General features: G+C 45.6%; 1 protein-coding gene across 6 annotated transcripts in view; it reads left to right on the forward strand.

Moving 5' to 3' along the window:
* RNF130 (ring finger protein 130) overlaps positions 1-25,253 on the forward strand; it is a 141,288-nt gene that overhangs the window by 77,450 nt on the left and 38,585 nt on the right. For 3 of the 6 annotated variants that reach the window (XM_008274988.3, XM_008274987.4, XM_008274991.4), the window contains exons 4-7: positions 5,122-5,199; positions 12,161-12,232; positions 14,397-14,479; positions 24,621-24,717. In XM_008274988.3, the coding sequence (XP_008273210.1) occupies positions 5,122-5,199; positions 12,161-12,232; positions 14,397-14,479; positions 24,621-24,717 (330 nt within the window). The remainder of the gene's footprint in view (positions 1-5,121; positions 5,200-12,160; positions 12,233-14,396; positions 14,480-24,620; positions 24,718-25,253) is intronic. The other 3 variants (XM_008274990.4, XM_008274989.4, XM_070076507.1) reach the window with 1 other exon arrangement.

Below are 25,253 nucleotides of genomic sequence, written 5' to 3' on the forward strand. Positions count from 1 at the left end.
ATGCTGCAGCTGCAAAGCCTACCCTGGAGCTTCCCACAAGGTTGTGCAAGGAAAGAAAGGGGTGGCTCCAGTATCCTAAGAACCAGAAATCACAAACCACCCTCAAGAGGAAAGAGCTTCACCCTGAGGGAAACTGGGGCAAACAGATCTGAGAACATCTGGTGACCCTGGGAAATGGCCCCATATGCTGATGTGCAAGCAAATGAAACAAGACCAGAGAGACCCAAGGAGGGCTTCAGGAAGGACCAAGGTGGACAGCAGCCCTGGAGGCAGCTGGTGAGCACACATGCAGGGACCTGCCGTCCACCCAGAAGCTCAGTTGACATCTTGATGAGTCCTGTGTAGACCTCCCTTAAGTCAGGACAAAATGATGCTTGTGCTCAGCTATTTAATATTGTGCTGGAGATACTGGAGAAGAGAACATAGTATGATATATAAGACGCTCGGAAAAGTTACCTCTATTTTCAGGTGATGTGAAGGAGACACACCATGCTCCTTCCTATCCACTAGAAAGATTGAATACATTAAAGTTGTTGATTATCACTGTATTAATTCATGAGTTTAACTTGATTCCTATAAAAGTGCCTTCAAATATTTTTCTGGGACTAGACAAGGTAATTATACAACATATATGAAAGAATAAATACTTAAGAATAACCGGGTGGCTGGCATTGTGGTACAGCAGGTTAAGACACCACCTGTAGTGCTGACATCCCATATGGGTGCTGGTTTGAGTCCCGGCTGCTCCACTTCCGAACCAGCTCCCTGCTAATGGCCTGGGAAAGCAGCAGAGGATGGCCCAGTGCTTGGGCCTCTGCACCTACGTGGGCGACCCAGGTGGAGTTCCAGGCTCCTGGCTTCAGAGGATTGAACCAGTGGATGGGAGATCTTTCTCTGTCTCTCTCTGACTCTGCCTTTGAAATAAATTAATCTCAAACAAAAATAGCCAAGAAAACCTTGAAAACGAAGAGCAGTAATGGGTGGCTAAGCACTCTGCTTTACACCGTGGCAGTGGCCATACCAAGCTTTATGATACGTAGTAAAGTCACTCACCTAGAAGTGTGCCAGAGGCTAACCCATGAGTAATCAGACCCATATAGCAGTGAGAGGTCTGATTTTGGGAATTTAATTCACTGTGTAATAAAAGGTTTCATCTCAAATCATTGGGCAAAGAGGAGCTTTTTTAATCAACAGTTCTGGGACAGCTAGAAAAAGACAAAAAATTTGGTTCCTCACATTGTACATCAGGATAAGGTTTGAATGAATCAGGGATCTAATTATAAATAACAAACCTACAAATATTAGAAAACATAGATTAAATTTGCCTTTTTATGGAGAATTTGGAAAACTTTGTTATGGTTCAAAATCTAGTAGAATAAGAAAAATTTGATAAATTTGACTGTATTCAAAAACTTTAAGCTGGTGCCGCGGCTCACTAGGCTAATCTTCCCCCTTGCGGCGCCGGCACACTGGGTTCTAGTCCTGGTCGGGGCGCCAGATTCTGTCCCGGTTACCCCTCTTCCAGGCCAGTTCTCTGCTGTGGCCAGGGAGTGCAGTGGAGGATGGCCCAAGTGCTTGGGTCCTGCACCCCATGGGAGACCAGGAGAAGCACCTGGCTCCTGCCATCGGATCAGCGCGGTGCACCGGCCGCAGCACGCCAGCCATGGCGGCCATTGGAGGGTGAACCAACGGCAAAGGAAGACCTTTCTCTCTGTCTGTCTCTCACTGTCCACTCTGCCTGTCAAAAAAAAAATTTTTTTTAAAGGAAGAATGTTAAGGAAATCAAAAGATAAATTAATGACAAGTTAGAGAAAGGTACTTATGATTTATATTACAAAGGACTAATGTTCCCACTGTATAGTGAAAATTGAAAATCCGACATGAAAACTGGGCCAGGTTGAAGGCATTTGGCACAGCAGTGAAAATGCCACCTAGAAGGCCCACATCCCACACCACAGTGCCTGGTTCCTCCACTTCAATCCAGCTTCCTGTTAATTTGCATCCTGGGAAGTTGCAGGAGATAACCCAAATATTTGGATCCCTGCCACCCAGGTTGAGAACTGGGTGGACTTCTGGGCTCTTGGCTTTGGGCTAGCCCAGCTCTAGCTGCTGTGAGCTTTTGAGAAGTGAACTAACAAATGGAAGATGACTCCTTGTCTCTGCCTTTCAACTAAAGTAAAAACAAGTGAATAAAAATTTTAAAAATGAAATAAAAATTGAATAGAGGTATCACTAAAAAGAAATATAAATACTCCTTAAAATGTTAAAAGATGTTGAGGCTTATAAATTAAATATGACTTAAAAATATACTGAAATACAATTCCTTACTGATCAATTTTGCAAAAATTCAGAAGTTTGACAACATATCCTTGGCAAGGGTATAGGGAATACAGGCATGCTCATACATTAGTGGGAATGTAAAGTGTTACCACTGCTGTGGTGGGGTGGCAGGAATTTGTAATGCGTAGACAACTGCATGTATGATTATCCTTTGTCTTAGTAACTCCCTTGTAGGAATTTGTTGATAAACTTTAAAAAAGTGACAAATATGCATGTATATATATTATGTTATTATTTATAATATCAAAAGACTTGAGATGGACTGGTACTGTGGCATAGTGGGTAAAATCACCGCCTGTCATGCTGGCATCCCACATGGGCGCTGATTCGAGTCCCAGCTGCTCTACTTCTGATCCAGCTCTTTGCTATGGCCGGGGAAAGCAGTGGAAGATGGCCCACGTCCTTGGGCCCCTCACATGGGAGACCCATAAGAATCTCTTGGCTCCTGGCTCCTGGCTTCTGGCTACGGATTGGCCCACCTCCAGCCATTGCTGCCATTTGAGGACTGAACCAACAGATGGAAGTCTCTCCCTCTCTCCCTCTCTTCCTGTCTCCCCCGCTCTCTGTAACCCTGCCTTTAGAATAAGTAAATAAATTAAAAAAAAAAAAAGAAAGAAAGAAAGAAAGAAAGAAAGACAGACTTCAGATACCCAGATATCCATCAGTAGAATCAGCATTTGAAATACTCTGGATGCAGTGGAGTGCCATGTAGCTGTGAAAAGAAAGGAGCTCTGAGGATCTCTGCATGCTCCTACAGAGTGAGACCTTTAGGGTAATTGCTACCAGGAGAACACAAGGTGCAGAGCAGCTTTGGTCTAATACAGTATTTTATGAAAACACATTCAAATATGCAAGTATGTGGATGTATGTATCCATGTACATGAGAGCTTCAGATTTCATGGAAAATTAATTAGAGGATGTTTATTTTGGTGTGGTACAAAAATAATTTGAGGCTGGTGCCGCGGCTCACTAGGCTAATCCTCCGCCTTGCGGCGCCAGCACACCAGGTTCTAGTCCCAGTCGGGGTGCCGGATTCTGTCCCGGTTGCCCCTCTTCCAGGCCAGCTCTCTGCTATGGCCCAGGAGTGCAGTGGAGGATGGCCCAAGTGCTTGGGCCCTGCACCCCATGGGAGACCAGGAGAAGCACCTGGCTCCTGCCTTCGGATCGGCGCAGTGTACCGGCCGTAGCGAGCTGGCTGTGGCGGCCATTGGAGGGTGAACCAATGGCAAAAAGGAAGACCTTTCTCTCTCTCTCTCTCTCTCTCTCACTGTCCACTCTGACTGTTAAAAAAAATAATAATAATTTGAAATCCGTCTGTAGTTTTTTCTTTTTTTTTAGATTTATTTATTTGAAAGTGAGAGTTACACACAGAGAGGAGAGACGGAGAGAGAGAGAGGTCTTCCATATGTTGGTTTACTCCCCTATTGGCTGCAACAGCCGGAGCTGTACCAATCTGAAGCCAGGAGCCAGGAGCCTCCTCCTGGTCTCCCACATGGGTGCAAGGGCCCAAGGACTTGGGCCATCTTCTACAGCTTTCCCAGGTCATAGTAGAGAGCTGGATCAGAAGTGGAACAGCCAGGACTCGAACCAGCACCCTTAGGGGATGCCAACACTGCAGGCGGCAGCTTAACCTGCTACGCCACAGTGCCGGCCCCCATAGTTCTTTCATAATACACATTTCCCATGAACTTTCTTTGAAGACCCTCTCAGATGCATGTATTTCAAAATGGTTTTGCACCAGAATAAACTTCTCTCTCAATTCTGTTTTCTGTGAACTTTTAAAATTTCACTCATATGCATATATCATACATACATAACTTTAATTTTCAAAAGGAAACAAGGATAAAACAAAAAGTTTCGAGCCAGAGATGGAAGTGGGACTTTATTGGGCCTGATTTTATGGTTCTGACTTCAGAACCGTTATATATTTTATATAACTTTAAAAAAAAATTAAGATTGAAAATAAATGGGAATAAATTAACCTAAATATACTTCAGGGTGGTAGCACAAATGTACAAAGAAAGGAATTGTTTTGCAGACAGTTTTTTTTTTTTAAGATTTATTTAGTTTATTTGAATGTCAGAGTAAAGGGGGGGGGGGGGAGAGAGAGTGATCTTTCATTTGCTGGATCACTCCCCAGATGGTCTCAATGGCCAGAACTGGGCCAGGCTGAAGCCAGGAGACAAGTACCAGGAGCTTCTTCCGGGTCTCCCACATAGGTACAAGGGTCCAAGCACTTGGGCCATCATCCACTGCTTTCCCAGGCCCATTGCCAGTGAGCTGGATCAGAAGTGGAGCAGCTGGGGCTCAAACCAGTGCCTATATGGGATGCATGTCTCAGGTGACAGCTTTACCACTATGCCACAACACCATCCCCTTTAGAGAACTTTTTTATGCTGCGTTTCTATTGGAATATATTCTAAAGGTTCAAAAAATTCTAAGCTGCATAGCATTCTTGTTAGTAGAATGTTGATTATTGTTGTAAAATTATTACGTATATTGTAGGGTAAAGCAAAGCTGTAATTATGTAATGATGTTAGAAACCAAGGTTTTCAGAATAAGAATAATAACCCTATAATCGTATTTTTGAATTGTAAGAGTCAGTATGAGCCTATATTTTTTTCTTAAAAACACAACTCCTATGTTCATAGCAATGACAACGCAGTGTCCCTGTTTATAGAAGAATATCCATGAATAAATGCAGAGAATGACAGAATTAGAAAATGACCATTTTACATTCTTAATAACATAATGACTCTGCTCTACCCATTCTACCCTCAGGATGCCGTGGGACTGTCCCTACATGCCGTTTCCCACCCAGAGCAACCAGGGGTCCTCGGGGAAGTGGCTTATTCCAGGGTAAGGCAGGACAGGCATAAAATGAGCATGTGCCATAAAGCAGGGAAGCTCCTGGAGATTGTTCTGAGGTGGAATGAAAGGGCCTCAGTATGACAGCCTAATAGAGGCAATCACAGCATCCAAGGAAGAGAATTTGCAGCTGACCGGAACTGGAGGTTATTAGGATGAACCAATTGCTCTTATTTATTTGAAGGGCAGAGTTAGGGAGAGAGAGGGAGGGAGAGACAGAGAGAGAGAGATGTATCTCTTCCATTCTTTGATTCACTTCCCTAGCCACAACAGCCAGGGCTGGAATAGGCCAAAACCAGGAGCCAGGAACTCCATCTGCGTCTCCTGTGTGGGTGCCCCAAGTGCTTGCTGTCTTTCTCTTTTTACCCAGGTGCATTATCAGGGAGCTGGATTGGAAGTAGAACAGCCTAGACATGAACCAGTCCTTGTATGGGGTGCTGGTGTCGCAGGTAGCAGCTTAACCCACTGTACCAGAATGCCAGCCCCAACAAGCCAATTTTTGGGGGAAAAAAAATACTCATCCTGGTTTCCCTATACAAATCATTGAGTAGTAACCAACCAGTTGATAAGGGAAAGTACCTTATAGAAGAATTTTAAGTAACAAATGTTTTATAGAATTAGAAAACTACTGTTTTGCATCCCTTCATGAAATGACAGACTTAGGCAGATATCGTCACTAGATCCTAAAATCACACGCGAAACTGATAGGAGCTAAGGCTGATGGACAGAGAAGAGCAGCAGAGCCTAAGCCTGCTCATCATGTTTTGTGTCACCGAAAGCGGGACGCTCTTACATGACATCCTGCTGAGGAGGCATTCTTGCCAAGACACCTAGCCTTGAGACTCAAAACCATTTTGTAAGAAGTGGATCAAGAAAAATGATACCAGGAGGAAACTAGCCAGATTGAAAGGGGGAGGGAAGAGATGTTCAAAGAAGAAATAATCCAATTTTGTCTTTTTTAAATGGTATTTTAAAATAAGTATGAGAAAGACTTTTGCTTTTGGCCAAGGTGGAATAATAGACTTGGTTTATCCTCCTGTCTAGAACAGTGCCAGGGTGAGGGCTGGGGAGTCGGGGGTGATAGGGAACAGCATTCTGAAGATGCAGGCAACAAAAGCCAGATTCCTGAGTAAGGGAGACAGCCCCAGGATTGTCCATCTCAGTGTGTCAAGTGAGTTTCCAGGCAGCAGTGTACAGAGGGCGACTCCAGGAGAAGACAGCCGAGGGCCCAGGCAGAGCAAGGTGCCAGCATCCGCAGAGCTCTGCTGAAGGGGAGAGAGATGCAGAGGGTCCCACCACCTTGCCGTTCACTGGAACACCCATCAGCCACATGTGGACTAACAGCCCAAGGCTAAGGGATTGTCATCCAGTAGGGCCTGAGAGGGTAGTCTACTAACTGAACAATCCAAAAAGAATTCCATTTGCAATAAATAGCATCAAAAAGACAAAACTTACAACACAGTTACAATTGAGCTTTATGGTTCTGGCTAAAGACAGATAAATAGACAAATGGAATAGAATAGGAACTCAAAAATTAACCCTCACAAATACAGTCGGATGACTTCCAGCAAAGGTGCCAAGACCATTAAGTGGGGAGAGGACTGTCTCCAGTAGTGGTGCTGAGAAAACTGGATGTCCACAAGCAGGAGAGTGACCTGGACTGTTAATCTACACCCAATACAGAAGTTAACTCAAAATGGATCCAAGACCCAAAGAGCTAAAACTATAAAACTCTTAGAACAAGACAAAGGGGAAGCTTCATGACATTGGATTTCACTTGGATTTCTTTGATGATACCAGAAGTTTAAAAAAAAATGGAAAATATATTGTACCATATGAAAAATTTGCTTATTTGAAAGGCAGAGTCACAGAAAAAGAGCGAGATTTTTCATCCACTGGTTCATTCTCCAAATGGCCACAATGGCCTGCGCTGGGCCAGGCCAAAGCCAGAAGCTTCTTCCAGGTCTCCCACAGAGGTGCCAGGGGCCCAAGCATTTGGGCCATCTTCTGTTGCTTTTCCAGGCACACCAGCAGGGAGCTGAATGGGAAGTAGAGCAGCCAGGACTTGAACCAGCACCAACATGGGATGATGGCATTGTGGTGTGACAGGTTAAGCCCCTGCCGATGGCGTTGTAGGTAGCAGCTTAACCCATCATACCACAATACCAACTCTCCCAACCCCACCCCCCACAACGTGAATGTTCTTAACTCACTGAACTGTACACTCTAAAAATTACTAAGATGAAAAAAAAATTACTAAGATGGTAAATTTTATATGTGTGTTTTAGTGCAATTAAAATTTTTAAGTGAAGTGTTAGAGTCACCTGAAGTTAGACTGTGGTAAGTTAGAGACACATGAGGAGTCTTCCTTCAGAAAGCTCACAGAGGAGGCCAGTGTGGTGCTGTGGGTTAAGCTGCCACCTGTGATGCTGGCATCCCATGAGGACCAGTAGGTGACTCAGCTGCTCCACTTCTAATCCAGCTGCCTGCTAATGTGCCTGGGAAAGCAGCAGAAGATGGCCCAAATGCTTGGGCCCCTGCACCCACATGGGAGACCCAGAAGAAGCTCCTGTCTCCTGGCTTCAGCCTGGCCCAGCTCCAGCCGCTGCGGCCATTTGGGGAGTGAACCAACAGATGGAAGATCTCCCTCTCTAGCTCTACCTTTCAAATAAATCTTTAAAAAAAGGGGGGGAGGAGGGGGTGAAGGGGGAGACAGCTCTGTGGCTTAGTAGGTTAAGCCTCTGCCTGCAACACTGGCATCCCATCTGGGCACCAGTTCAAGTCCCAGGTGCTCCACTTCTGATCCAACTCCTTGCTAATGGCCTTGGAAAGCAGGGGAAGATGGCCCAAATGTTTGGGGTCTTGCACCCATGTGGGAGACCTGGAAGAAGTTCCTGGCTTGGAATCAGCCCAGCCCTGGTCATTGCAGCCATTTGGGGAGAGAACCAGTGAATGAAAGACCTATCCCCCCCCCCCCCTCTTTGTAACTCTGCCTCTCAAATAAATCTTAACCCACTAACTTTAAAAAACAAAAATTGCTTAAAAAAAAACTCATGAAAGAGCTATGCATTAAATTTCAGAATTTTTTGCACTAAAATAAAGCTAGCTTTAATTCCATTTTTTCTGATTTTTTTTTTTTAACTGTTATTTGTTTGAGAGGCAGAGAGGATGAGCAGGCTGCCATCTGCTGGTTCATTCCCAGTGCCCACAGTGGGCACTGGCCAGGCAGAGCTGAAGCTGGGACCCAGCAATTCAATTCAGGTCTCTCACCTGGGTGGCAGGAGCCCAAACACTTGAGACCTCACCATTGCCTCCCAGGATCTGCTTTAGCAGGATGCCAGAATCTATAGTGGAGCCAGAATTGAACCCATGTATTCCAGTATCGGACACGGGCATCCCAGCTGCTAAGCCAAATACCTGCCTCTCCATGAGCTTTTTGGAAGGGCCCTCATATATTTTAATCTTAAAGCAACAACTAAAGTAATAAAGAGTTATAACTAAGCGCACAATGGAGATTTATGGAATCTACAAATTCTCAAAAGGTGGCATTAAAAGAGGAAAAGGGGAATAGAGAAGAGGTGGGACTTAGAAGTATGATGTAGATTCTAGCATCACCATATCAATAATCACTTGGAAGTATGTGGTCTGAACGCCCTGGGGAAAAGCAGACCAGATTAAATTTAAAAAAAAAAGACTAAACCATATCCTGCCTACAGGAAACACATTTAGGAAGTGAGCTACTAGATAGGATCAATACGCCCCCATCTCTCTGCCTCTTAGATAAATAAATACAATTTTAAATACAAAAATAGAAATAAGTTAAAAGGATGTAAAAAGTAGTATCATCCTAACACAAGATATAATTGAAGTGGTTACATTAATACACAGATTTCAGAGCAGAGCTATTGCCAGGGATGAAAGTCATTTCTTAACAATCAAACCATGAATTCAACAAAGACCCTTAACAGTCATAAACATTTGTGCACACAAAGCTTCAAAAACAGGAAGTCAGAGTTGATACAACTACAGTGAGAGATATGCAAACCCACAATGTAGTCAAAGATTTCAGAACTCAATTACTGAAAGAATAAGTAGGGCTGGCATGTGGGGAAATGGGGTCAGGCTGCCACCTGGGTGAGTGTTAGTTCAAGTCCCAGCTGTTCCTCTTCCTATCTGGCTCCCTGCTCATTTATCTGGGAAAGCAACAGAAGATGGTGCAAATGCTTGGGCTCCTGCTACCCACCTTGGATACCTGGATGGAATTCCAGACTCCTGCTTCAGCCTGGCCTAGCCCTGGCTATTACAGCCATTTGGAGAGTGAACAAACGGATGGAAGATCCCTCTGTCCCTCCGCAAGTCTCCCTCTCTCTCCCTTTAACTCTGCCCTTCAAGTAAATAAATCTTTAGAAGAAAAAGACAAATCAGTAATAAAACACCTTAACAGTGTAATCAACTAACTTGACCTGATTTACAGTCAACAAAAACAGAACACATCCTTTTGAAGTGTGCTGTAGGCCATGAAACAAGTCAGTAATGTAAAAGGATTCAGGTTCAAACAATGTAGTGTTTTCTGAACACCTGGAGTTAAATATGTCAGTGACAGGAAGACCTCCGGAAAAACCCAAATGTTTGGAAATCAGTTTCTAAATAACCCATGGGACGAGCAAGAAATCAAAGGGAAATTAGAAAGCCATTTGGACTGAAGATGAAAGCACAGTGACTGAATTCTTCAGAAGGTGCCACCAAGGCAGTACCTGAAAGGTGCAGCGTTTCAAAGTACAGGTCGATGAGCACACTTTAATTAATAACACTTTGTTTTAAGTCAGTCTCCATACTGATTTTTTTTTAAAGATTTATTTATTTGAAATTCAGAGTTACACAGAGAGAGGAGAGGCAGAGAGAGAGGGAGAAAGAAAGGTCTTCCATCCCCTAGTTTACTCCCCAAATGGTTGCAATGGCCAGAGCTGTGCCAATCCGAAGCCAGGAGCATCTTCCAGGTCTCCCATGCAGGTTCAGGGGCCTAAGGTCTTAGGACATCTTCTGCTTTCCCAGGCCATAGCAGAGAGCTGGATCAGAAGTAGAGCAGCTGGTTCTCGAACCAGTGCCCATATGGGATGCTGGCACTGCAGGTGGTGGCTTAACCCACTATGCCACAGCGCTGGCCCCAATAATGATTTTTTTTTTAAGATTTATTATTTGAAAGGCAGAATGTCAGGGATGGTGTGGGGGTGGGAGGAATAGTGACAGAGAGAGAGAGATCTTCATCCATTGCTTCACTCCCTGAATGTCAGCAACAGCCAGGACTGGACCAGGCCCAAGCCAGGAACCTGTAACTCCATCCAGTCTCCCATGTGGGTGGCAGGGACCCAAGTGCTTGAGCCATCGTCACTGCCTTCCCAGGCACGTTAGCAGGGAACTGGATTGGAGGCAGAGCAGCTGGAACTCAAACCACACTGTGATAGGAGATGCTGGCATCACAAGTGGCAGCTTAACATACTATGTGCCACATCAGCCCCTCCATAGGATGTTTTTTCAAAAGAAAGTATGACAGAGGGAGCTCTTAACAGGTTGAAAGAGACTTGAGAGACAGCAGCCAAATGCCATGTTTGGACATTGTGTCCTGTTTCAGGCAAGCCAGCTATGAAAAGACTAGACAGCTGAGAAGTTGTAGTGTGGTTCATATGAGGTTAATTGCTGTGCCACGCAAGACAGTGGCATCCAGCAGAAGCGTGTGCCTGTTGGAGATGAGTGATGAGGTCCTGATGGGCACAATTATATCATGCCTGTGCTGTTTGAAATCTAGCACAGTAAAGAAGGGAGAACAGGTGAAAACTAGAGGTAGAATATTGATTGTTGGAACCCATTAAGTTGCTATATTTTGTGTGTTTTTTGATTTCCTCCAAAAATGTTTTTTGTTTTTTAATGATTTTTTTATCCTCATGTAGACTCACTTGTTTTGGTCCCCACCTCACTACCTCAGCTTCAACATCTGCCTCTTCCCAGTTTAGGGTCCTACTGTGTATGGAGTGCCTGTTTGTCCTGGGTGCCTGGGATGGCCCCAATTGATAGCTGGGGAGCCCGTGTGAATACTGAGGGCCCCTTACTCACGGAGCATCCTGGTGTACATGGTGAAATAGATGTTGTCCTCCCATCCCCATACCTTGCACCTGTTTGTCTTCCTGGGCTTTTCCTTTGTCTAGAATCCCCTTTCATGTGCCTAGGCTTTTCCTCATCTGGCTCCTACTCAGTTTGCCAGGTCTTAGCTCAGGCATCCTTCCCTCAAAGTCTGGCACCATCCTGTGCCCTGCCCTGCTGCACCTGCATGAGGTCATCCCCTGTGTGCTGCTGCAAGGCTCTGTGGTACAGCCTTAGAGGCTGGTGTTTTACTGGCCTGTTGCCTAATGCAGTTAGTTAGCTTTACAATGTTATGGGTTCTGTTGTTTCGCTTTAGGGTCATTGGTGTCTAGCAATGTGTGGTAGAATGTTGGATACATCCAGCCTTGTGCTTCTCCCAGAAATGCGAGAATAACTGTGGAAAAGTCAGTAAGCCTTCCCACAGTTACAGAGCCTTGCTGGAGCAGAACCCACCTCTCACACTTAATGGTGCAATTATGCATCTAATGGTGACCGTTCCTGGGGCAAAACAAGGAAGCTGTGAGAGCTCTGGAGGGTGTGGGAAGATGTTGATAATGTGATCATGTTTCATGTGTTTGTGCAACAGTGATTGTGACTCCTCACTTTCCTACTGTGTACACCTTCAGTGTTCGACAGAAAGCTGAGTGTGTGGGACAGTTGCTATTGTTCCTGATTTTTTAACTGCATCTTTAGAATCCTCTTACATAAAATGACAGTGTAAGATAATAGGGGCTTTATACATTTAGTTATTTCTTAACAAAAGAACATCATTCAGAGAGCTCACACTAATGTCTGTTTTTATTTGCAATTTTCATAGCGTCGTCTTGGAGATGCAGCCAAGAAAGCCATCAGTAAATTGACAACAAGAACAGTGAAAAAGGGCGATAAGGTATGGAAATGAGATAACCAGCACCGTGAAAAATGAAAAACTTGTGTTGTTTCTGTCTGCTGGTGGAGAACACACCTATTTGTGTCTTGTCTCTTAGTGTTGTTTTTCTCTGGGTGTGCTACCCAAAGCTTTAATTTTAAACTACCTTCTCTTTGAGATCTATTCTTAGAATGCCTGTCACATGGTACCTTTCCTGGAACCCTTTCACTTTCCTGCACTGTGAATGCTGTCATCATTATTACTGTCACACTTTAGCTGTGTTTTTCTAGAGTTTTGTTCTGCTAAAAGCTAACATGTGCATGTTTAAAGAGTTCTAGTGGGATTTTTTTTGTACATTAAATAGCCAGAAGATGTGTGTTTTCTCTTTGTACTTTCTGTGACTTTGCTCATCCCTTTATGTTTTGTTTCTTCATTGGTTGATGGAAGACTGAAGGCCCCAGGTCTAGGGAGTAACCGTGAACAGGGTTGTCTCCTGAAGGAAAAGGAGCGCAGTGTGTCAAGGCCGGGCTCATTCTCAAGGGACCAAGTCAGAGGCAGCAGAAGAGACTGCGTCTAAGCAGGATTCCCTAGTCAGATTTCAGGTTGTGGTGGAGCCTGCCTCTCCTCCATTAGGACAGAGACCAAACTGCAGGATATTCTGGGTTCACTGGATAATGAGGAGGTTGTCTGTATCTTCACAGGATAAACCAAAACCATCTCCTGACCTGTGCCCAACTTTTTAGCAAAGAGCTGTGGGAGGAAAATTTCATGTGATTCTCCACCTGTTTTATCACTCTCGAACTTTACCCATGCTTATTCCCATTGCTTTGACACGGCCATATGTAGTTGCCCTTGACGCTGTTCTCTATGGTGGAAACATTGTGAGTGAACCTCATTACACTAAGGAAAGAAAAAAAGGAGGGGGAATCTCTTACAGAAAATACAAGTAGCATCAAAACAGCCACCTTTTAACCCCAGAGCAGTGGTAAGCAGTACAAATGCTGTCTGGGCTGGATGGCCATCAGCCGCCATTAATTAGAAATTACTTGGAGCTGCTCTCACCTACCTTCTTACTTTGTACCCCAAACTAGCCCCAAAAAATCTTTCTTTCAGTTATTAAAGCCAGTGCATCTTCTTAGCTTGTACTTCCTAGACTTGGCAAGAGTTGTCCCACAGTGTTTAGTCCAAATGACAGTGACTGGTCACATAGTCTTACTACTTTCCTTGCCTGGGTAACCAGCATGCTGTTTTGTGACAGCTCAGGCCCTGAGGAGGAAGGAAAGCAGCTAAACTAGTGATCAGACACCTTGCTGACTCTTCCTAACTCCTGAGTTAGGAAGTCCCACTGTTGAACTGAGCCAATGACTTCTCCGTCCCAGACCTGTGACCTGATGCACAGCTCCCAAGCGTGGTAGGTCTGCTGGATACACGGCATCTTTTCCGCCTGTGCAGGGGCATGCGGTTATGTGAGCATCCTGGTGAGTGAAGGCGTGCACTGAAACCTGTTCAGATGGACCAGAGTGCAGAGAAAATGGGGTATAATGGTAAATCTTAAAAAAAAAATAGCAATTGTGGCCGGTGCCGCGGCTCAATAGGCTAATCCTCCACCTAGCGGCGCTGGCACACCGGGTTCTAGTCCCGGTCAGGGCGCCGGATTCTTTCCCAGTTGCCCCTCTTCCAGGCCAGCTCTCTGCTGTGGCCAGGGAAGGCAGTGGAGGATGGCCCAGGTGCTTGGGCCCTGCACCCCATGGGAGACCAGGATAAGTACCTGGCTCCTGCCATCGGATCAGCGTGGTGCTCAGGCCGCAGCGCGCCGGCCGTGACGGCCATTGGAGGGTAAACCAACGGCAAAAGGAAGACCTTTCTCTCTGTCTCTCTCTCTCACTGTCCACTCTGCCTGTCAAAAAAAAAAAAAATAGCAATTGTGACTTACTTTTAGGATATATCATAAAGAGAACTGGTATTGATTGTTACACCATAATTTTAAAGCAAAGTAGATTGGCCCAGATGTATTTTGGGTCAATATAGCTAAGCTAATGAAAACTTCATCAATTCTTCTTAATAGCTTTCACTTCATTAGCACCTTCCTATCATAGTTGCCCCCAGGAAATTTCCTGCTGAACGTTGTGGAGACCCATTTGTGCACTCTGAAGAGGTGACTTTTGTTCTCGTGCTTTCCTTTCAGGAGACAGACCCAGACTTTGACCATTGTGCAGTCTGCATAGAGAGCTACAAGCAGAATGATGTGGTCCGGATTCTCCCCTGCAAGTATGTCAGCTTTCTCTATTTAACAAGCGTGATGCTGATGTGTGAGAGTGGGTGTCGACCTGCCCACTCTGTGGCTGCTCTGGCAGACCAAAGCCCTCCCACACATCGCCCATAACGCGAGGCTGTGATTGGCAGGGAGCAATTTGACCTCACAAGTACCAGCTACACAGCCTTTTCTTGTTAGGAGAAATGTATGTGCACAAACACCTAGCACATCATAAGTATGTGGACTCTGAGTTGCAAAAGCAGCCCATGTTCCTCTGCATGTTAAGTCAGTTCATCACTAGGCCTTCTGTGAGAGCTTCACAGCGCTCACCTGACTCTGGTACCCAGTCTAGGGACAGAGCCTAGATTATACGAGGTGGGAAGGACCGATGTTGCCCTTGTGTCAGCTCTGGGTCAGGTTCTCTATTCTGGGCAGATTACATTTACTGTCTCATGTGGTCCTCCAAGTAATCGTCAAAAAAATTTTTTTTGATTATTTATTTGAGAATTACAGACAGAGAAACGGAAAGACAAAGAGAAAAATCTTCCATCTGCTGCTTCACTCCCCAAATACCACAATGGCCAGAGCTGGTCTAGACCAAAGGCAGGAGCTGCTTCTGGGCTTCCCACATGGGTATAGGGGCCCAAGCACTTGGGCCATCTTCCACTGCTTACACAGGCACATTAACAGGGAGCTGGATAAGAAGTGGAACAACAGGGAATTGAACTGCGCCCATGAGGGATGCCAGTGCCACAGGTGACAGCTTAACTACTACGCCACAGCACCAGCCCTTCCAAGTAGTCTTGATTGTGCAGTGAAGGATATTGAAGCCAGTAATAGATTTCAGAATTCCACGATTCAGAAATGGTGGAGCCAGTGTAAAAGTCTACCTTAATGTCAGTGCTTGCTACATAGGACCCACACCTCCCTTCAGAAGGGAGTGTTCACTAGTACTCTGGTGCTTCAGAAGTGCAAACTCTTTATAAGCTTGTTTATTTCCACCATGGTCCTATCCCAAGCTAGGGAAAGTGAAACATTCACATACAGAATTCTGGGGGCAGGCGTTTGGCCTAGTAGTTAAGATTTCAGTTAAGATTCCCGGATCCTACATCAGAGTACCTGTGTTTGATACCTAGCTCTGGCTAGTGTCTCTGGCTTCCTACTAATGCAGACTCTGGGAGGCAGCCATGATGACTGAAGTAATTGGGTTCCCACCACCCATGTGGGAGACCTGAATTGAGTTCCTGGTTCCTGCTTCAGCCCAGCCCAGCCAAGCCCAGCCCAGCAGGCATTTAGAGACTGAAGCAACAGATGGGAGCTCTCTTTCTGTGTCTGTCTGTTTCTAACTCTGTCTGCCTGCCTGTCAAATAAATCAATAAATTTTTAAAAGCTGCACAGTTCCAAATGGTGAATGGAAAAATATGTAATCACTTACTGAAAAACCTGAAACTAAAGACTTCTTCTTCCTTCTTCCCTCTGTTCTTTTAAAGACATCACACAACTCCAGCTCTCTTAAAATACAGAACATGTGAATTAATAAAGTAATTGTCTCTGTGAGGCTGCAGCTTTATTTTACTTACACACACAATAATCTGTTTTGAGGCTAGGGAAAGCTGTGTGGTACTGAAACAGAAATCCAAGATTCTGGAAGGCAAGTCATTTTAGTTCACATATAAAGCAAAAATCTATCAAACTAAATGTAAGCTGACCTATGGAAAATTAAATCACCTAATGACTAGTTTTCTTTATCTGTAGTTACTTCCAGTCTAACACGTGATGCTAAGGGAGACACAGAAACACACATGCCTGTCAGGGAGAGAACGGTAGGGGCCGTGCTGGTGCCTGACCAGCAGCTGCCTGCTCTGACATGGGAATGTCCAGGAAGAAGCCACGATTTCCCAGGCTCTCTTTTTGTCCCAGCCCAGGAAGCCCCAGAGCTACCTGATACCTAAGGACAGCAGCAGCACCAGACGTTCATAGTTGCTGCTGAAGTGAGTGCGTCCTCCTCAGGAAGCCTCAGCCTCAAATAGGTTATTCTGGGAACCTTACTGCCCCTCTTCCATTCGTTAAGTATGGCTTTCTCCAACTTCCATTCTGAATTCTTTCTTCTTAATTTCACCCAGTGTTTTCCAAACCTGGCTGTGCATCAGAATCCGTGGGGAGCTTTTGAAACACATCCCAGAGGGCCCAGGAGTATTTATTTTAGTAAATGCCTGAATGATTCTGACTCTGCAAGACCATCTCCATCGAAATCGAGAGCCTTGATTGGTTTAACCATTTCTGTGGCTGAAGCCAAATGTTTTTCAACCCTTGTGTCTGTGGTCTGCTTTTTGAACATTGGAATATTTTAATTAATTATTTGAGAGGAAGAGAGCTCCTATCCACTGGTTCATTCCTCTAATGAGCGGGCCTGGGCCAGGCTGAAGCTAGGAGCCAGGAACACAGTCCAGGTCTCCCACATGGGTTGCAGCAACCCCATTACTTGAGTCATCAGCACCACCTCCCAGGATCTGTATCAGCAGGAAGCGAGAATAAAGAGCCAGAGTTGGAACTTGAACCCAGGCACTCCAGCATAGTATATGGGTATCCCAACCAACATCATTCTCTAGGCCAAATGCTTGCCTCTGATCAACGTTAGAATTTTGGGCAATTTCAATGGAATTACCTTGTCTCCCTGGTCATAGCACAGCTCATTCAGTCATCTTTCAGTGCTGGGTCCTTGTTGAACAATTTAAGCTTACTCCCCTGCCTGTGTGCCCAAGTTCTCCATGTGGCCTTGGAGCCCGCAGGTGTTTGTTACTCTTAAATCTCAAGTCTCAACAAGGTGCAGCCTCTCTAAACGATCTAGCACAACTTGCCCAGAAAACATGTGATCTCACTGAGCGGTGATACCAGTGTGGTCTGCAGGAGTAGTAAAATAGCCTTCAATGCTGAGCAGCCTTTTGTGACAACCTTTGACCTAGAGCAGGTTTTCTCAGCCTTGGCTCTAGTGACAGTTGGGACCAGAGAATCCTTTGGAGGTGGAGGAGGCTGCCATGTGCGTTGCAAGATAATTAGCAATGTGCTTGACCTCTATGCACTAGATGCCAACAGCACCCACACAGCACAGTTGTGCAGCCAGAAATATCTCCAGACTAGGAAATTACTGCACAAATACTTGTCTTGACCCCAGATCTTCGCCATGCCTTTGTTCCAACTCTCACCGTGCACTGCTGCCTAAAACACTCCCTTCTCTTCCTCTTTTGTGTGGCCTAGCAGTTGGCTGCCTTGCCGTCCGTCATCACTCAGCAGCTCTGTTGGCTCACTGTCTTCCTGTAGGCCACTGAACAGTCTGCAGAGTCCTGCTGCTGGGCTCCATTCCCATCCTTACCCTTGCCCTGGTTGGTTCTGCCTGTTGCACAGCAGCACCTCCAAGTGTATTCCTTCTCCTTCAGCACCTCAATTCCTTAATCATCACTCTGCACATCACTCCACCAGCTTGCGGAGAAAGTAAGAATTGAAGGGCACTCAACTTTCTGACCTTCAGGTGTGCTTCTCTGGTCTGAGGCCGCCCCCTACACCTGGACCTCCACCTACCAGCCTCCTCCCTCCCTCAGGGACCTTGCTCTGACTCTCTCTGCTCTTTCCCATTGTGGCTGGCTGGCTGCTCATCAGCATTCAGTCATGCCCAGTTCTGAACAGTCTTCCCCCTCCAAATGCAACCCCACAGCCATCCCCTTTGCAGCAACCTTCAGAGTTCAGACCCTGTGTGTCCGTCCTTCCTTTGTAACCGCCTGCAGGTAGAGGCCAAGCCTCTCGGGGTCCCGGCTTCGTGCTGCGTGACCTTTCCTTTCCGCCCTCTGTGGTACTCATTTATTTTGGACAGATGGCAGGTGGCATTGCTCCGGGGCCTCCTCCTTGTGTCAGTTGATTACAGTTGATCATCCTTGGGTGTCAGCCAGCTTGTCTCAGAAACTGAAAAGCTGTCACCTTATTTAGACCTCTCTTATTTAAAGGTTAGCCACAGCATTTTGAGGACTTAAAAATACTTCTGCAGAAGTAGATTGCTGCAGCCTGGGTTAGTGGGTGTGTGAGTTGCCAGAGCAGGAGCTGAAGTGGGTTAGTCAGCTGGCGGCAGTCGCCCCCCGTGCAAGGCAAGGCCTGTTGCTGCCAGGCCCAGCCAGGGGAAGAGTTCTGGTCTCTGGCCTTTAATAATCCTAGCTCCTTTTGTATTTGCCAGGTCCTCACACAGCACCAAGAGGCTGCAGAGCTGCAAAAACAGCCCACCTTCCATGTAGCCCAGCCCCTGACACTTCTCAGGCCTCTAGTTAAGGCGTGTGTGGATGTGGGAAGCAGAGGGCTATCTGTCAGGATAACTGGTTATGTTCTGTGCATTTCACATTCTGTGTCCCCAGGTATTTTTTACAGGAATAAAGGACTTTTTGGACAAAGCTCTGATAAGCTTGTCCTTTTCATGGTCACCATTCTCAGCCCTAGCTCTGTCACCCATTTCTGCTTTCACCTGTGTTCTTAACTGTGCAAGTCTGCCCCAACAGCAGTGGGAAGGGGCATCTCTTCCAGGTCTCTCTTGCCCCAGGGGCCTCTTGGGAAGTCTGTGCAGCTGCCTGAGGTGTACCTTTCAGCCAGTGAGAGGCACAGTGCTGGGTGTGGGGCCCATGGCGTGCTGCAAGAGCTTTGGACCACTTCTGGGTGCCCTGGGACATGTCAGCGATGCTTTGCCTGTTCAATGCTGCCTTCTGTCCAGACGGCCCTCGGCACTTCTCTGAGCATTCCATGTATTTTCATTGACTGATGTGAAAGCCTCATGAGGTAGATGGAACACACCCTTTCTGCTGCTCCCCACTCCCCAAACTCTCAGGTGGTTTGTGAGGGCCCAAGGCGCACAGCGGCTGAGCTGCACCTAAAGGAAGGGAAGGCTGCAGCGATTGTGGTGAAGCAGCAGAGGTGAGGGCCAGAAACGAAGGTGAGGAGAGTGGGTGAGGAAGCTGAGAGGGCAGTGAGTTCAGGGCAGTTGATCACGGAGATGATGCAAATGGCCAGGAAGGAGGGCACAGGTGCGGCTTTGCTTCTGGGAGCACAGGTCATGCTGTGGGAATTAGAGGCTGCAGAGCTTGAGAGTCACACACCGGGTGCTGGACTGGGACAGGGCCAGGGGTCAGAGGGAGTGACCACCGTGGAGGTCCAGGCTAAGGAGTAACGGGGTAGATGCAGAGTTCAAAGGAACCTTTTTTTTTAAAGAGAAAAATTCTTGTTTCAGATTTGGAGTTAGCTAAGGATAGGAGATTTTCTAAAAATTTTCCTGGGGACCCAGCTCATCGTTGCTCAAAGGAAATTGTGACTGCTTAGTAAAACAGGGGGATCAGCAAACCTACAAAGAAACAAACTATGCAAGAGCCCCAACATGGGGAAAATCCATTTGTAATTCATTTAAGGGTAAGGGAACACACAGAGAACACTCAGCTCATGCAGTTAACTTTTTTTATTTTTAATTTTATTTAAGGAGTACAACTTCATGCATTTAATATATACAGATCTGAAGACATGATGCTTCTTCCCTCCCTACTTCCTTCACACCTATACTCCTGCCTTTCTTCCTCCTCCCTCTTCCTTTCCCATTCTTATTTTTTACAGAGATCAATTTTCAGTTAGTTTTTATACTCATAAGATTAACTCTGTACTAAGTAGAGAGTTTACCTATTAGTATGAAGAAAATAGAAGTAAGCTGCTTTTTTTCCTCATGCAATTTTTTTTTTTTTGACAGGCAGAGTGGAGAGTGAGAGAGAGAGACAGAAAGGTCTTCCTTTTGCCATTGGTTCACCCTCCAATGGCCGCCACGGCCAGTGCGCTGTGGCCGGTGCACCGCGCTGATCCGAAGGCAGGAGCCAGGTGCTTCTCCTGGTCTCCCATGGGGTGCAGGACCCAAGCACTTGGGCCATCCTCCACTGCCTTCCCTGGCCACAGCAGAGAGCTGGCCTGGAAGAGGGGCAACCGGGAAAGAATCCAGTGCCCCGACTGGGACTAGAACCTGGTGTGCCAGCGCTGCTAGGTGGAGGATTAGCCTATTGAGCCGCGGCACCGGCTCCTCATGCAATTTTAAAAACTAAATATGAGGATTTTACCATGTTCTTACTGATTAACCAGTAATAGGGGAAGAAAAGTAATAGGGGAAGAAAAGGAGTATTGAAAACCTTTTTTTTTTTAAAGGGAAAGAGTTTATTGGGGGAACTCGATAGACTGGAGGGAAGGGCCAATGAAGGAGAGCGTAAGAAAGCGAGACAGAGATCAGGAGAGAGAGAGAGAGAGAGAGAGAGAGAGAGCGAGCATGTACCATGTGTACAGGAACAGTTCCTCTTAAAACTTCTCAGGAAAGTAGGAGCAGCGAATCCCATTAGGATGGGGGTGGGGCTTACACCAGTGGTTGGGCCATGTGGCCACCTGGCTTCCAGCAGTGGCGGTGGGGGCTAGAGCCTAGGATGGTGTCAGGGTGTGGATCATGCCATAGATAAGATTGCGCCATTTTACCAACATTCTCCCCTTTTGTTTTTTATAAAGCAAGAGTTGTGTGGGATTACATTAACCCCAACAGTCCAGGAGGGGTAGAGGGACGATGATCTATCTTTAGAGCTACTTTTTGCAGACATGGGGCAACGAGGTGCTCTTCGCTGGCATGAGATGATGTCTGAAGCCTCTGTCTTCTGGGTAGGGAGCCGAGTATATCCCTGTAGCAGCATTTAGGAAAACCTTTTTTTAAATCACGTCTATATTGAATATATTCAAACCTTTTTGTGTGTCCTTATTCTCTAAACAATATATGTAACAACATTCTACATAGCTTGTCCATGTATTAGGTATTATAAGTCATCTAGAGATGATTTAAAGTACACAGGAAGATGATGCCTACATTGTATGCAAATACAGTACCATTTTATATGAAGGGCTTGAGCACCTGCCAGGTTTGGTACCTAGGAAGGGCTGTGTGGTGTTCAAGCTGAAGCTGTACATGTGAATATTTACTCCCAGTCCCAATGAAAACAGTCTTCTAGACCTGTTCCTGTTTAAGGTCAAAACTACACATTGAACAATCATAAATAATAGTATATTATAAATTACCAAAGATTTCAAAGACATACCATGATCCGATTTGGTATCTTTCAAATGCATGCATAGATGGGGTCTTCAGAAGTTCTGTGGGAGGAGTACGCCTTGTGGTGCAGTGGGTGAAGCTGCTGTTTTTGATACCAGCATCCCATATTAAAGTGCTGCTTTCAGTCACAACTACTGCACTTCCGATCCAGCTCCCTGATAATGCATCTGGAAAGACAATGGAAGATAGCTGGGGTGCTTAGGCCACTGCCACCCATATCGGAAGCCAAGATGTAGTTTCTGGCTCCTGGCTTCAGCCTGATCCAGCCCTGGCTATTGCAACCATTTGGGGAGTGAACCAGTGGATGGAAGATCTCTCCGTCTCTGCCAGTCTGCCTTTCAAATAAATAAATACATCTTTTTAAAAAGAAAACATGGGAAATACATCTGAATAAAAAACTGCTGACATTTAGGCCAGCGCCGCAGCTCACTAGGCTAATCCTCTGCCTAGCGGCGCCGGCACACTGGGTTCTAGTCCTGGTTGGGGCACCGGATTCTGTCCCGGTTGCCCCTCTTCCAGGCCAGCTCTCTGCTGTGGCCCGGGAGTGCAGTGGAGGATGGCCCAGGTGCTTGGGCCCTGCACCCCATGGGAGACCAGGAAAAGCACCTGGCTCCTGGCTCCTGCCATCGGATCAGTGCGGTGCGCTGGCCGCAGCACGCCGGCCGCAGCAGCCATTGGAGGGTGAACCAACAGCAAAGGAAGACCTTTCTCTCTGTCTCTCTCTCTCACTGTCCACTCTGCCTGTCAAAAAAAAAACAAAAAAAATTTAAAAAAAAACTGCTGACATTTAAATTTTCTGCACAAAATAAACTTATCTTTTCTTTTAAGCCTATTTTTCCATGACCTCTCTGATGTACCTGCTCTTCAGAAGGACCCTGAATGTCTGTCCTGATGCCATCACTTTCCCTGCCTGGCCAGGAACTCTGGGGCTTCCAAGGGGCTTCGCAGGAGCTGCTATGCAGGGCCTCAAAGTATTTTCTCCCTTCTGAGGGGTGAACAAGTTCCTTTTCTAAGAATGCACAGCTGTCAATGTGATGCAGCCAGTGGTGCAGTGGGTGAAGCTGCTGCTTGCAACTCCAGCACTCCATATCAGAGTGTCAGTTTGAATCAAAGCTATTACTCTTCATTTCCAGCTTCCTGCTAATGACTTGGGAAGGTATTGGAAGACCCATGTGCTTAGGTCCCTGCCACCCATATAGAAAACCAGAAGTGAATTCTGGCCCCTGGCTTTGGCCTGGCCCAACCCTGGCCTTTGTTTGTGTTTAGAGAGTAAACTAGTAGATGGAAGGTTGCTTTCTCTCTCTGCCTCTCCCTCCCTCCCTGTCACTCTGCACTTCAAATACATAAATAAATAACTCAAAAAATAACGTAAGACTCTTCATAACTGACTTACTTCCAGTCACAAGGATGTGACTTTTCTGTTCCCCTGAATAAGAGAGAAATCACCCATCTTTCCCCTTCAACATTTCAGCTGGAACTTGCTGGCTGAGTGTTAGATTCTTAGACACAGTTCACCCTTGGAATAGTTCCAGCTCACCTGTACCTTTTATAGTTAATTAACATGCATTACAGGCAAGATTCTTTATATATATATATATATATAAGGTTTGTTTGTTTATCCAAAAGGCAGAATGGTGGGGCAGGTCGAGGGGTGGTGTGGAGACAGAGATCGTCCATCCACTGGTTCATTCCCTAAGTGCCCCCATCAGCCAGAGCCAGAAACTGCATCCATCCCAACCCCTGGTTGGCCAGGACCCAAGCCCTGGAGCTTTCCCAAGTACATTACCAGGGAGTTAGGATAGGAAGCAGAGCAGCCAAGACTCCAGTATGAGATGCCTGTGTCCCAAGCAGCACCTTAACCTGCTGTGCTACAATGCCAGCCCCATTTTTTTTTAATTTTTAAGATTTTATTTTTATTTATATGAGAGATAGATTTACAGACAGTGAGAGGGAAAGACAGAGAGAAAGGTCTTCCATCCGCTGATTCACTCCCCGAATGGTCCCAACAGCTGGAACTGAGCCGATCTGAAGCCAGGAGCCAGGAGCATCTTCTGGGTCTCCCACGTGGATGCAGAGGCCCAAGGACTTGAGCCATCTTCTACTGCTTTCTCAGGCCATAGCAGAGAGCTGGATCAGAAGTGGAGCAGCCGAGACTCGAACCAGCACCCATGTGGGATGCTGGCATCGCAGGTGGAGGATTAACCTACTGTGCCACAGTGCTGGCCCCCATTATTTTAAACAATGTTTTAAATGACACTTAAACAGGATTTCATGAAACTAATAATGATGCAAAGAACTTTTTTGACTTAACCCTTAATATCTTTTTGAATTCCATTTTTTGGTTATCTATTATAGAAAATATAGCTGATATAAGTCACATTACCTTTATTCTTAATAAATCTTTTTTTTTTTTAATTTGTCAATTTATTTGAAAGTCAGAGTTACAGAGAGAGAGGGAGAGACAAGGAGAGAGATCTTCCATTCACTGGTTTACTCAACAGATGGCTCCAACAGCTGTGGCTGGGCCAGGCCGAAGCCAGGAGCTCTTTCTGGGTCTCCCACATGGATACAGGGGCCCAAACACTTGGGCTATCATCTGCTGCTTTTCCCAGGCCATTAACAGGGATTTGAATGAGTATCCAGGGCATGAACCAGTGCCCATATGAGATGCTGGCATCACAGGCAACAGCTTTTCCTACTATGCAACAACACCAGCCCCAATTCTTAATAGATTTTTTAGGTTTCCTCAAGTGTTTTTGGAATTTAATAGAATAAAGTCTCCGAACTGTCAAATCCTATTTTTCATTTCTCCTTATATACTGCTGTTGATACATGAGATTGGGGTCAGGAGGTTTTCTGCAAGTTATGTTTTAATCCCCAATGTTTGTCTCATGAAATTGGCAAATATATCTTAAAAGAAGGAAAATTGACTAGCTAAACATTTCATTTTGTTCCATTTTTGCCTTAATTTAAGTATATAATTTGTGACATAATTCTCCATTAATTTACAGACATGTTTTCCACAAATCCTGCGTGGACCCCTGGCTTAGTGAGCATTGCACCTGTCCAATGTGCAAACTTAATATTTTGAAGGCCCTTGGAATTGTGGTATGTTTCCTATTTTGTGATCACTTTTGTGTAATATCGTATCTACGTGTCATATAACACAGTTGGCATAATAGGCATGAGTAAGTCTCATGAGAATACACAGGCGCTCCTTGTCTTTAACCTTGTTAGTCCAGCAGTGCCTCTCTTCCAGACTGCTTGTGATCTAACCCATCTCAGGGAACTCCTAGGATGGATGATAAATAACTGTATTAGTCCACTGTTAAAAGGAAGCTTCTGTTGAATTGTGATATGTGGTGAAGAACTGATATGTAGACAAAGACATTATTTTCCTTCATTCCAAATCTTTTTTTAAAGGAAAAAATATAGAGAGTGACTTTTGACTCTGGTCCAATTTTGACTGGTAATATTTTAAGCATTTAGCTTAATATAAAATGATGTCATCACTTATGTTCCCTCCTCTAACATTTGCCTTTGATTTCTTGGGTGTTGGCAAGTTGCAAGCAGTAAAAGTGGGTGGTGAGCAAATTCCCAGAAGAAGCTTTAACAGCCTGGCCAGGGTGGCAGCCAGGTCTGCA

Source organism: Oryctolagus cuniculus, chromosome 6 (assembly GCF_964237555.1).
Source record: "Oryctolagus cuniculus chromosome 6, mOryCun1.1, whole genome shotgun sequence".
Classification (NCBI taxonomy): domain Eukaryota; kingdom Metazoa; phylum Chordata; class Mammalia; order Lagomorpha; family Leporidae; genus Oryctolagus; species Oryctolagus cuniculus.